The 10,329-nt window shown below is 39.8% G+C and overlaps 1 protein-coding gene across 1 annotated transcript in view; it reads right to left on the bottom strand.

The window, feature by feature from the left end:
• Positions 1-778: 778 nt before the first annotated feature.
• Positions 779-10,329, bottom strand: part of gpd2 (glycerol-3-phosphate dehydrogenase 2 (mitochondrial)) — a 24,213-nt gene continuing 14,662 nt past the window's right edge. The window contains 8 exon segments of the mRNA XM_010792875.1: positions 779-2,925; positions 5,451-5,549; positions 5,642-5,720; positions 6,141-6,253; positions 6,702-6,860; positions 8,031-8,162; positions 9,550-9,725; positions 9,826-9,960. Coding sequence (XP_010791177.1) covers positions 2,800-2,925; positions 5,451-5,549; positions 5,642-5,720; positions 6,141-6,253; positions 6,702-6,860; positions 8,031-8,162; positions 9,550-9,725; positions 9,826-9,960 — 1,019 coding nt within the window. The 3' untranslated portion in view covers positions 779-2,799.

Consider the following 10,329-nt stretch of genomic DNA (forward strand, 5'->3'; position numbering starts at 1 on the left):
TTCAAATCTCTGCGTGACCTTTCAGGAGAAAAGGCTGTTTTTCAGACAGTTAGCAGAAGGCATGGAGTGTGTGTGTGTGTGTGTGTGTGTGTGTGTGTGTGTGTGTGTGTGTGTGTGTGTGTGTGCGCGCGCTCTTCTATCCTTGTGAGAATCAGTCTGAGTGAGGATATTTTTCACCAGGTGCAACCCGAGCCAGGTCACACCTCCACCTGTGTCATTAAAGATCAAAATACACACGTTTATAATTTACAGTAGCTTTTTTTTACAATAAAAGCCAGCAGTGACACAGAAAATATATTCATATAATAAGGTTTAAATAAAGAAAAACTTTAAAATTATGCGAAGTCATTGTTATTATGTGTAGCTTACATATGTAATCTGTATTCTGCATTTTGTATATTTTGCAATTAATTGCTGTAAAAATGTGATCCAAAAAAAAGAAGAAATGATGTGATGTCTTATGAGAAGCTCCAAAACAGCTGCTAAAAAATGTTAATTACACTCATCATAATAATAGTATAATACGAGTATGTGTTTCTTAATGTGACATTTAGAGACTAGACATGCCTTTTGTTTTGGCAAGAAAGCAATATATGTGTATTGCGCAACAAAAAGTGCATAACAGGAAGATAGTACTTGAAATAGCTCTAAAGAAAATGATACAGGTGGTGTAAATGATTCATCGATCATTTAAAAGTGGCAAGGCCTATAAATAAAGTGACAGTAAACACACCCCCCAGCTGTGGAAGAAGCTTACACTAAAAACACAAAGGGCAACAAAGCTTTGCAACCAGATACATTTAATGATATAATGGCTGTTTGACCTGAAGACGCGCTCTCAGGATTCTCTTTGAGCCGGGGATAAAGCTGAAATTTCATCCACAAAAACATCAGCGTGGAAATGTCGTTGGCAGTTTTAACAGGGTCCTGGAGCTGAACCCCACACACACACACACACCCTCACACACACACTTCAGCAACAGTACAGCGATGGTTCAAACCTGATGGAATGATGTGTTCACTGCATAAGAAAAAGTCCATTTAGAGAAATCTTAATATAAATGAAGGCAATGAGGAAACACTTTTCTTTACAATATAAAACCTTCAACAGCTCACTGCCATGTTGGAGGCGTTCAATTACGGTTTTTATTTTTAATAAATTGGGCTGGGAATATTTGTTTCTAAATTCCAGAGATGGAAAAGCAACACTGCAGATTGACTTTAAAACAAGATTTGAAACCTTTGGAAACGTATCAAAGAAAGTCTGTCTGTCTTTCAACTACTTACTTTAAGTTAAGGTCATACTTAATAAGAGTTTAACACGCTATACTAACCCACAGAATACATGTCATCAATCTGTTGGTCCATCTAATATCAAACCTGTGAGAAAGCTCAGGAAAAAAAACATTTTTAGTTTTAAAAAGAGCCTTTAAATGTGGAAACAAAGCAGCTGTACAATACCTCCGCCTTCTCTTAGTTTGGGAAATAACTGAAACTGGATTTAAACTTTTTGAAGATAAGTCAACCAAACATATTTCATTTTTGACTTAGCAATATGTAACTCCACTTATTCACCTCTCCAACATGGCAGCAACCAGAACTACAAAACAAACAGATTAAATAATATTCTTTATATAACACCTCTTACATTCTTTAACATCATTTCCTGTATTAGTTTAACATGGAGTGTGGCAGAGTGAAAAGTAGGATCAGAACTTAGGCACATCAAGGCACGTATCATACAATCATCAGGTGCACTGCCTAAGATGTTCCTATACATCAGAAAAAGATGGATGATGAAACTGTGCTGTTGGTGTCACATTCCACATTAGCATGCAGAGTTACATACACTCAACACAAGCACAAGAAACTGCACTTCAAGCATTGTAAAAATAAAGATTCTGCTTGACATCATTTGGAGAAACATGTTGCTGCATGCACACAAAAATCATTATTCTCTCATGCAACATATTTAAATCTCTGTTTCTCTATCTATGAATAAATAATACAAAATATATGTGGAAAGAACAGCCTCTTTCTCAGTAACGCTAAAGCTGGGAACCCTTTCGTGTGAACCTAAGAATCAGTAGCAGTTTGCTGGTAGTGCAATACATGGAGGGGGGGACTTCAGAAACATCTCAGAGTGAATGCTTGTAGAAACGAAATATTAAAATGCCCCGTGTGGCTTTATTTTAAAGGTCCTGGTGATTGTTGTATACTTATTATAGGGTCCATTTAAGCCAAATAAATGTTAATGTCTTCCTGGATACATAATGGTTTTATTAGGAGGTGTGTGGCGCAGTGGGTTGTGCGTTGGTGTTCCGTTGAGCACAGGTTCAAACCCCACTGCAGTCAGCATGTCGTTGTGTCCCTGGGCAAGACACTTCGCCCCAAATTGCTCACAGTATTGAGTATGTAAGTCGCTTTGGATAAAAGCGTCTAACAAGCGACATGTAATGTAATTAAGGTGAGTGCTAACTAACTAGTGCTAAGCTAATATGAAGAAACAATTACCGTGTAAAATAAAGCTTAACAAAGCAGCTGTCCATAATTTTGAAAAATGAAAAGTAAAAAAATCCAGTGTGTGTCGGTACAAAGACAATGTAAAATGATTAAAATACAAGAGTGTTTAAAGACAGTAGAAAACAGATGTGCTGCTGCGTGACATCAGAGGCACCAGATGTTGTGAAAAAACCCACCTTCAGACCGCTCTGCAGGGACGCTTGATTTGCTCACCCCGTGTGCTTGATTGCGTTATTGTCTGTTAAATAGCCCATTTGCATGAGAGCCCCTTTTGGATCAGAATCCCCCCCCGCTCCGGTCCACCGTCACCGGGCCTCGTTTATCCAGCGTCTCCTCCGCAGTCTTCATCAGGATGGCCAGGCGGCTGTCGGACACTTGTCCCTTCTTCACGGCGCTCATGAGCTGAAGAGAAAAGAGCGGGAAAAGGTTAGCTCTTCGTCAGAGAAGAGGTGATAAGAGCCGGATCCCCCCCCCCAGGACCACCTTCACATGACACTACCTTCTTCTTCTTTATGTGTTAGAGCAGGACTCGGTGGAGACGATTAAGAGGTAAGGTTATCTCAAATATGCCAAAAAAAGCATCAAAGTAAACAAGAGTAGGGTCTAAGCTGTCTTCCCTTCAAAAATTATTATTATATTGTTTTTAAAAAGATGATTATTCTATGTTTTTCTTAATGTCAATAAACCCCGTTAATACCAATATGAAATGAATACATGTAATGTGTGTAAATCCTAAATCCATAAATGAAAGAAAGTAAGAGATGATATTTTAAGCATACTGATATTTTCTATGCTAGGGCAAGATCTAACATCACATACTAATTATTTCCCAGAACTGCTGTAGTAAATGTTGAATTTCTCTGGGACTATTTTCAGCTGCGGATGAATACACCATTAATAATAATAATTTAATTCCTTACATTTATTATAGCGCTTTTCCAGATGCTCAAAGCGCTTTACACATTACACAGACATCATACATGTAACGGTCATGTACTGTGGACAGTACCCACAGGAGAAAATTCAGGTGAAGTGTCTTGCCCAAGGACACAACGGCCTGACCATGGGCCTGACCATGGGCCTGACCATGGGCCTGACCATGGGCCTGACCATGGGCCTGACGCAGTGGCGGCGGGTTTCGAACTGGAGTTCCCCAACACCACCCTTGGTCTGATGATCAACGCACAGCCAACTGCCCCACTCCGTCCCTTATTAAATCATAAGTCTCCAAAGGACTCTTTACATTAACTATCATTTACTTTGGCTTGTGTGTCATATTTCGTACTGCATTCATAATTTGAAAGCCTAAAGATTAATCTAAATGCAAGTATCTGACTTATTTAATTATTTATTTATATTTATTAAGATTTATTTATGTGTGTTCTCAAAGGTTATATTTCATTTCCTAACATGCAAAGGAAAATAATCCATGCATTATTGCTGCTAATAAGCATAACATTAAAAACATTTTAGAAGTGTTTTTTTCATGAATCTGGATTTAATTAGTGCAAATTGTAATATGGCCTGCCTAATATTAATGTAATGACATATATCACAGTGCAACCGTGTGGCTTAATACTTTCTTTAAAACATTGTTGCACGAGGTTGATTGTGTTGTTTCATAGGATTCGTTGACAATAAGAAGAATATATAATATCACCACGTCTTTCCTGGTGCAGCTTTAACACTTCTTGGATGCTTTTTTGTGTTTTTCCCTTCATCCGCCGGAGGACTTAATAAAGTTAGGTGTCATGTGAGTATTTGGAGGGCTGGTGAGGCGGTTTCCCATCATCATGTAATCTACCTGACTGCTGTTTCAAGTACGTTCAGGTCAGGCATCCACACAGGCACAAACACACATCATCAAATACAGGTCATGCATGGAGGAGGGGGCAACATGAAGGGGCTTCTAGTTAAAAGGCTAATGAAGACTAAATCATGGAGTGTCATTAGCCTATATTGACTCCTTCCTGCACTTCGTTATAACGTGAGGAAGTCCTTTATTCCGCCCCGGTCACACTTCAGGCCTCATTACAGGAGACCCTCGTCAGTCGGAGTTCACAGCTTCTCAGGTGGACAACAGCCTTTTCCTTAGCGATAGGATCATTACTGACTCTGAGTGTAGCATGTGTGAGGAGGAACATGTTGTATTCATATTGGAAACGACGAGAAAGAGGGGCTTTAACTGCTACCATTTCATGAACATAGAAAATATAGAGAAACTGGTTTCTATGACGGTGTGTTGACGTCAAATAGATGCATAAAATGTACATTATATTTGTATAACACACAACATTTCTGAAGCAGGAGAGCAATTGGAAACAGGTAAAAACAGGAAAATGGCCAGACGTAAAGTAAAAAAAGGTTAAATTAGAAAGAGAAAAAAGGTGTGTTTAAATGACCGCCTTCATTTCCTCAACCCTGTTTGCTCAGCTGTTACTGACAGAGGCGTTAGCTCCTCTCATTACTATAATGACCTAAGATCATTCAAAGATATGCAGAAATATCCTTCTTGTGTGTGGACAAATGTGTGTACTTTTCCAGTGCAATATAACATGTTTCAAGCTTTTCTTAATCCTGACTCTTTTGTATATTGATTACATTTAATTATCTTATAGCTGTATACTGGCAGATTTGGATTTATTGTTTTTAAGGGGGATGTGTTTTTTGTGAATATTATTTGCACCCTTGCCATTAATGATTTTTTTAAAGAAAGGATTTTTTCTGCATTTTTAACAGTTAAAAAAAATGGTGGTTAAAGCATGAGGCATTGAAAGATATAGTAAACAGCTTGAATACTGTATATGGAGATATTGTGAACAAATAACGATGCTTTAACTGGCACCAATTGGCAAGAATTGTACACAAACTTTTCTCGTGCAAATAAACGTTGCAGTATAAACATTTGAATATTTGAGTTCCCGTACCTGCATGAACTCGTCAATCTCCACCTGTCCGTTCTTGTTGAGGTCCACCTCATTAAGGATTTCATGGAGTGCGTTTTCACCTATTTGGACATTGATGCTCTGCAGAGGAGGGTAAAAACAAGACGTGGGATCAATAACATGCAATGAAGACCAAAAGACCAATAAGAAAAAGGCTTTGAAAGAAGACTCACTTCCAAAACCTGCTGGACGTCCACAGTGGTGATGAACCCTTTGCTCTCTTTGTCAAACTTATGGAAACGCTTCTTGTACCTAGCACACAGATGAAACAGCATTTATTAACATGACTTCATCTGGAGGTATAGTATAAAGGTATTCTCTGACTAAGGATGGTGAAATATGACAAAGAACAGATCATGTTACCGGGATTTAAATGTTTGTTTTGTGTCTTTGTTGCTAACTTTTGTGCTACAGTAGTGACTGAACCTCGGGGCGTGGGTTTGGTTTCAAAAGCAGAGGACAGAAAAGCATTTTAAACTGTAAAAATGCCTGTTTGTTAAGCCTTTTGTTCTGAGTGCAGGGTCATATTTAAAGATGACATATTAATCAGCTTTCCTTATCATGGGTAAGGACGCAGGAAAGACATTTTACTGGTAAAACATCGTGACGGTGACAGAATGGCCAGCTCCCCTACACAAATGTAATAATGATCATGTGGATCACCGTGGTTACCTGGCTACTTCCTGGGTGTCCAGGTTGATCTCAGTAGTCTTGGTCAGCTGTTCAGCGCGAGACCTGTAGCCCATCTCCAGGTACAGAAACTTCCTGGCTGTCTCCAGCTCTTCCTGGATTTCACATTAACAAGAAGGAGAAGAAGAAATGTTATCTTAGTTATAATAGCCCACAATGTCAAAATGAACCAAAAGATAAAACATTCGTCTTCGATAACAATGTGAAATAAGCTATTGGTCGTACTGTCCATACTGTTTACATGTTATGCTACAGGGCATGACATATGACTTCCTGACAATAACAGCTTAAAATAGCTCAGCTCACACACACACACACACACACACACACACACACACACACACACACACACACACGTTCCCCTCTACAGGGATGATGGGCGGGGACCTCTTCTATTGTGTGCTGAGGGAAAAAGAAACTTCTCCAGGGATTAGAGCATTATGTAAGATGGGTTTCCTGGGGAGGGAAGATTATTACACAACGACACACAATCCCTCAGTCTTCATGTTTCCCCAGATTTGCAGGAAACGTGTTATAAAATACCGTCTTCTTCTCCTCGCTCCAGTCCAGCTCCTTCCCCATGATCTGCACGATGCGAGGGAGCGCTTCGTCGGCCGCCTGCACGTTCAGGAAGCCGAGGCGAGTTCTCCGAGCGATCACATCGGTCGCTGTGCAGGCGTACTCTCTGACCGCATACAGCACCTGAGAGAGAGGCCATTTCATGAGGCTCCAGACTTGTAAATGACGTCACCAAGTTTCCTTATATATTAAAATGTGGCATGATTTCATATAGTTTTGTTTTATATGTTACACCAATATGCAGAGAGATAACTACCAATGCGTTGTGACCACATGTGTGGGTTGTTTCTTGTGCCTAGGAGCTAATGTTTGTTCATGTACTGGTACTGCGTATTTTGTTGACATACTGGTTGACGTCTTTATTGAAGCTCTGCAGCAGACCGTGACATAAAGTTATTCAGAAAAAGAAGTTCAAAGATTTCAATAATCTCCTTTCACGACAAGTGGACCAACGAGGTATTTGTTTCATGTTTTCATGTGGGCGTCATGTCATATATATCTTGTATGTGTAGCACACTATGCTAATGTGTTTGGCTATGTATATATGTTGTTCGTTGGTGTAGTTCTCACCAGAGATGGCAAAAGTACACACATCCTTTACTCAAGTAGAAGTACAGATACTCTGGTGAAAGCAGAAGTACTGACTAAACTTCTTTACTCAAGTAAAAGTAACGAGGCTTTGAAATGTGCTTCAGTGAAAAGTACCCATAAGTACCATCTGTTTTAAAGAGTACCTGACCTCCCTTTATATTAATAGAACAGTAATGTCATTGTTAGCTCATGAATGTTTCCATGCTGAGCAACGGCAACATGACAACGTTTTCATTGGTCCCTCTTCTTTAGAGAAGACCAGGAAATGATGGATACACGGATCGTGTTCAAATCAATAGGCACGCAATGACTCTAAATAATAATGATCACGCCACCAAACACACATTCAAACTAAAGGAACCAGCCTGTTTGGAAAATGAGAGAAGTAGAAAGTCCAGGTATTTGAGTTCAACATGTAAGAAGTAGAAAGTACAGGTATTTGTGTTCAACATGTAAGAAGTAGAAAGTACAGGTATTTGTGTTCAAAATGTAAGAAGTAGAAAGTACAGGTATTTGTGTTCAACATGTAAGAAGTAGAAAGTACAGGTATTTGTGTTCAATATGCAAGAAGTAGAAAGTACAGGTATTTGTGTTCAAAATGTGAGAAGTAGAAAGTACAGGTATTTGTGTTCAATATGTAAGAAGTAGAAAGTACAGGTTTTCAAAATGTAAGAAGTCAAAATAAATGGAATGTCTCTTTACCTCCGCCTCGATGTAAGGGAACTCAGACACCAGTCTCTTCCCGACAATAGGCCACCTCTGCCCGGTGACCTGAGCCATCTTGGCCACATCGAAGGCTTTCCCTCCGTACGTCGCCGCCAGGTGCTTAGCCACCTGCGCAGAGAGGAACACACCAAATACCATATTTAGACTTTAAATCCATTTTTAAAAACATAGTAGAAAGGATTATACAGTAATGGCGTTACTTGCGCGCTCTCTTCCGGTAACATAAATACAATTAATACACTTTTATGAAACAAAGAAATAACTGTTTGACATTGGAATTGTTTTTAATCAATGTAGCGATTGTTAGCTAGATTAATCACGAGAAGAGAGACATTAAGATCTCTGTATATCTTAATCTCAATAAATTACCTTTTCTGGAACAAATGTAAACTAAAGCTCCACTCAACATATTGTTTTATTTAGGATTAGTCTCTATAATGTCCGAAAAGAGTGACAAATGACCCTTAGGGGCTTTTTGAATGTTAAAAAACCCAAACGTATTTCATTTTAATATCAATATTACAAAGGCAAGCAGCATTTGTAAATCTGACATTTTTGCTTTAAAAACTGATTAAGAGTTCAACATAAGAAGAAGTTTGACATTTTATTCATTGCTTATTTATTAAAGGAAGGAAGTCTCTTATGTGTCCTTGAGCTAATTGTTGAATTTTTGTGATTTCCCTTCTCTCACAGTATAAAAATGACAGGTCAACATCGATTCCTCCTCTTCAGAGTTAAGCGATAAGCGTTAGCGCCACTTTGTCGATGAGGTGTCATATGTTTAAAGGAGAGGGCTATTTGCTATTCAGATCGTCGGCTCTCCGACGGTGTGAAAGGGCAAACGCTGTCCAAATATCAACAGTGACCTTTCAGGAATATTTGAGAGAGCGCCTCTAATGAGGAGTAAGTGAACTGTAGGAGTTCCTCTTCTTCTTGAGGAAACAAGGCTCTATTGGCTTTAATGAAAATGCACCACCTAATTATTGGAAAGATGGCGTGTAGTGGATGTAAATCAATGTGCCCTTACTTAGCGCCGCTGATAAATGCTACAGAGTACAGTGCATTTGTCCAGTCTTTTGTGTAGCAGAAATGTCAGCATTGTTGCAGCAGCACAGCTTTAATGTCAGCTCCTCAGAATGTGTCTGTGTTTGTGTCTGTAGCTAGTTAAAGGTCTGCTCTCTCCAGCAGGAAATGTTTTAGTACGTTCTCCGAGGCACAGCTTAAAGGAAAAGTCAAACATTTTGAGGAGGTATGTTTTACATTTTTATTAATTAAAAGGACCTTTAAAGCTCACATCTTAAACTAAAAAGTTCTTTATGGTGCTTTTGCAGCATGGAAGGTAAGAAAGTACCCATAATCCCGAGCAGCTACTGTCTGAATAAATTAAAACCACTTATTGTAAGTAGTGAACACAGGGATTTTAGCCTTTGCAGACCATTTACATAATAGTGCCCCTTTAACCAATGCTAATTTAACCCAGCGATGTGTGTGTTACCTCATTCTCCAGGCCGTAGTCCTGCACCAGGCGGATATAGAGGGTGGGGGTCCAGCCCTTGCCCCCCTCCAGTGTCAGACCCACAGATTTGCAGGGCGCGGCAGAGAGGCCGTGTGCTTTGATGGCTGCGTCCAGAGTCTCCTCAGCCATCGATCTGTACGTGGTCCACTTCCCGCCTGCACACGAAAACACCCCCACATTAATATGCAAATACACATCTATTCAGATTAGCTTTTTATTAGCGACATCCCACTTTTAACTGGTCTGAAAACTGACCGGCGATGGTGACCAGCCCGCTGTCACTGATGCTGACGATGTGGTTCCTGCAGATGGACTGAGTGTCTTTGGAGTCGGGGTCTGTCACCAGGGGCCGGATGCCGCTCCACGCCGCCAACACGTCTCCTCGCCGCACTGCAAACACAAAAACACAGTTATACAGCTATAATGGTAATGGACGCAACTTACGCTAATTGTGAAAATTGCCCGACATATGCTACATACATAATGTTAAAGGTCCCCTATTATACTGTTTTCCATCAATGTGTTATAGGCCTCAGATATATACAAAACATGTCTCTGAAGTGTTTGGCTGAAACACCAAACAGATCATTGTAGCATTACCCATAATCCCCTCTGTTTCAGCCCTGTTTCAAAGATGCTGATTCTGTGTCTGTAGCTTTAAATGCTAATGAGCTGCTGCTGGCCACGCCCCTCAGCAAAATATTTGGTTAAAAAGAACACAATGGTGCTCTAGGAGGAGATTCAGGTGATAATGTGTGT

Source organism: Notothenia coriiceps, unplaced genomic scaffold, assembly GCF_000735185.1.
Source record: "Notothenia coriiceps isolate Sejong01 unplaced genomic scaffold, NC01 NC01_scaffold00036792, whole genome shotgun sequence".
Classification (NCBI taxonomy): Eukaryota; Metazoa; Chordata; class Actinopteri; order Perciformes; family Nototheniidae; genus Notothenia; species Notothenia coriiceps.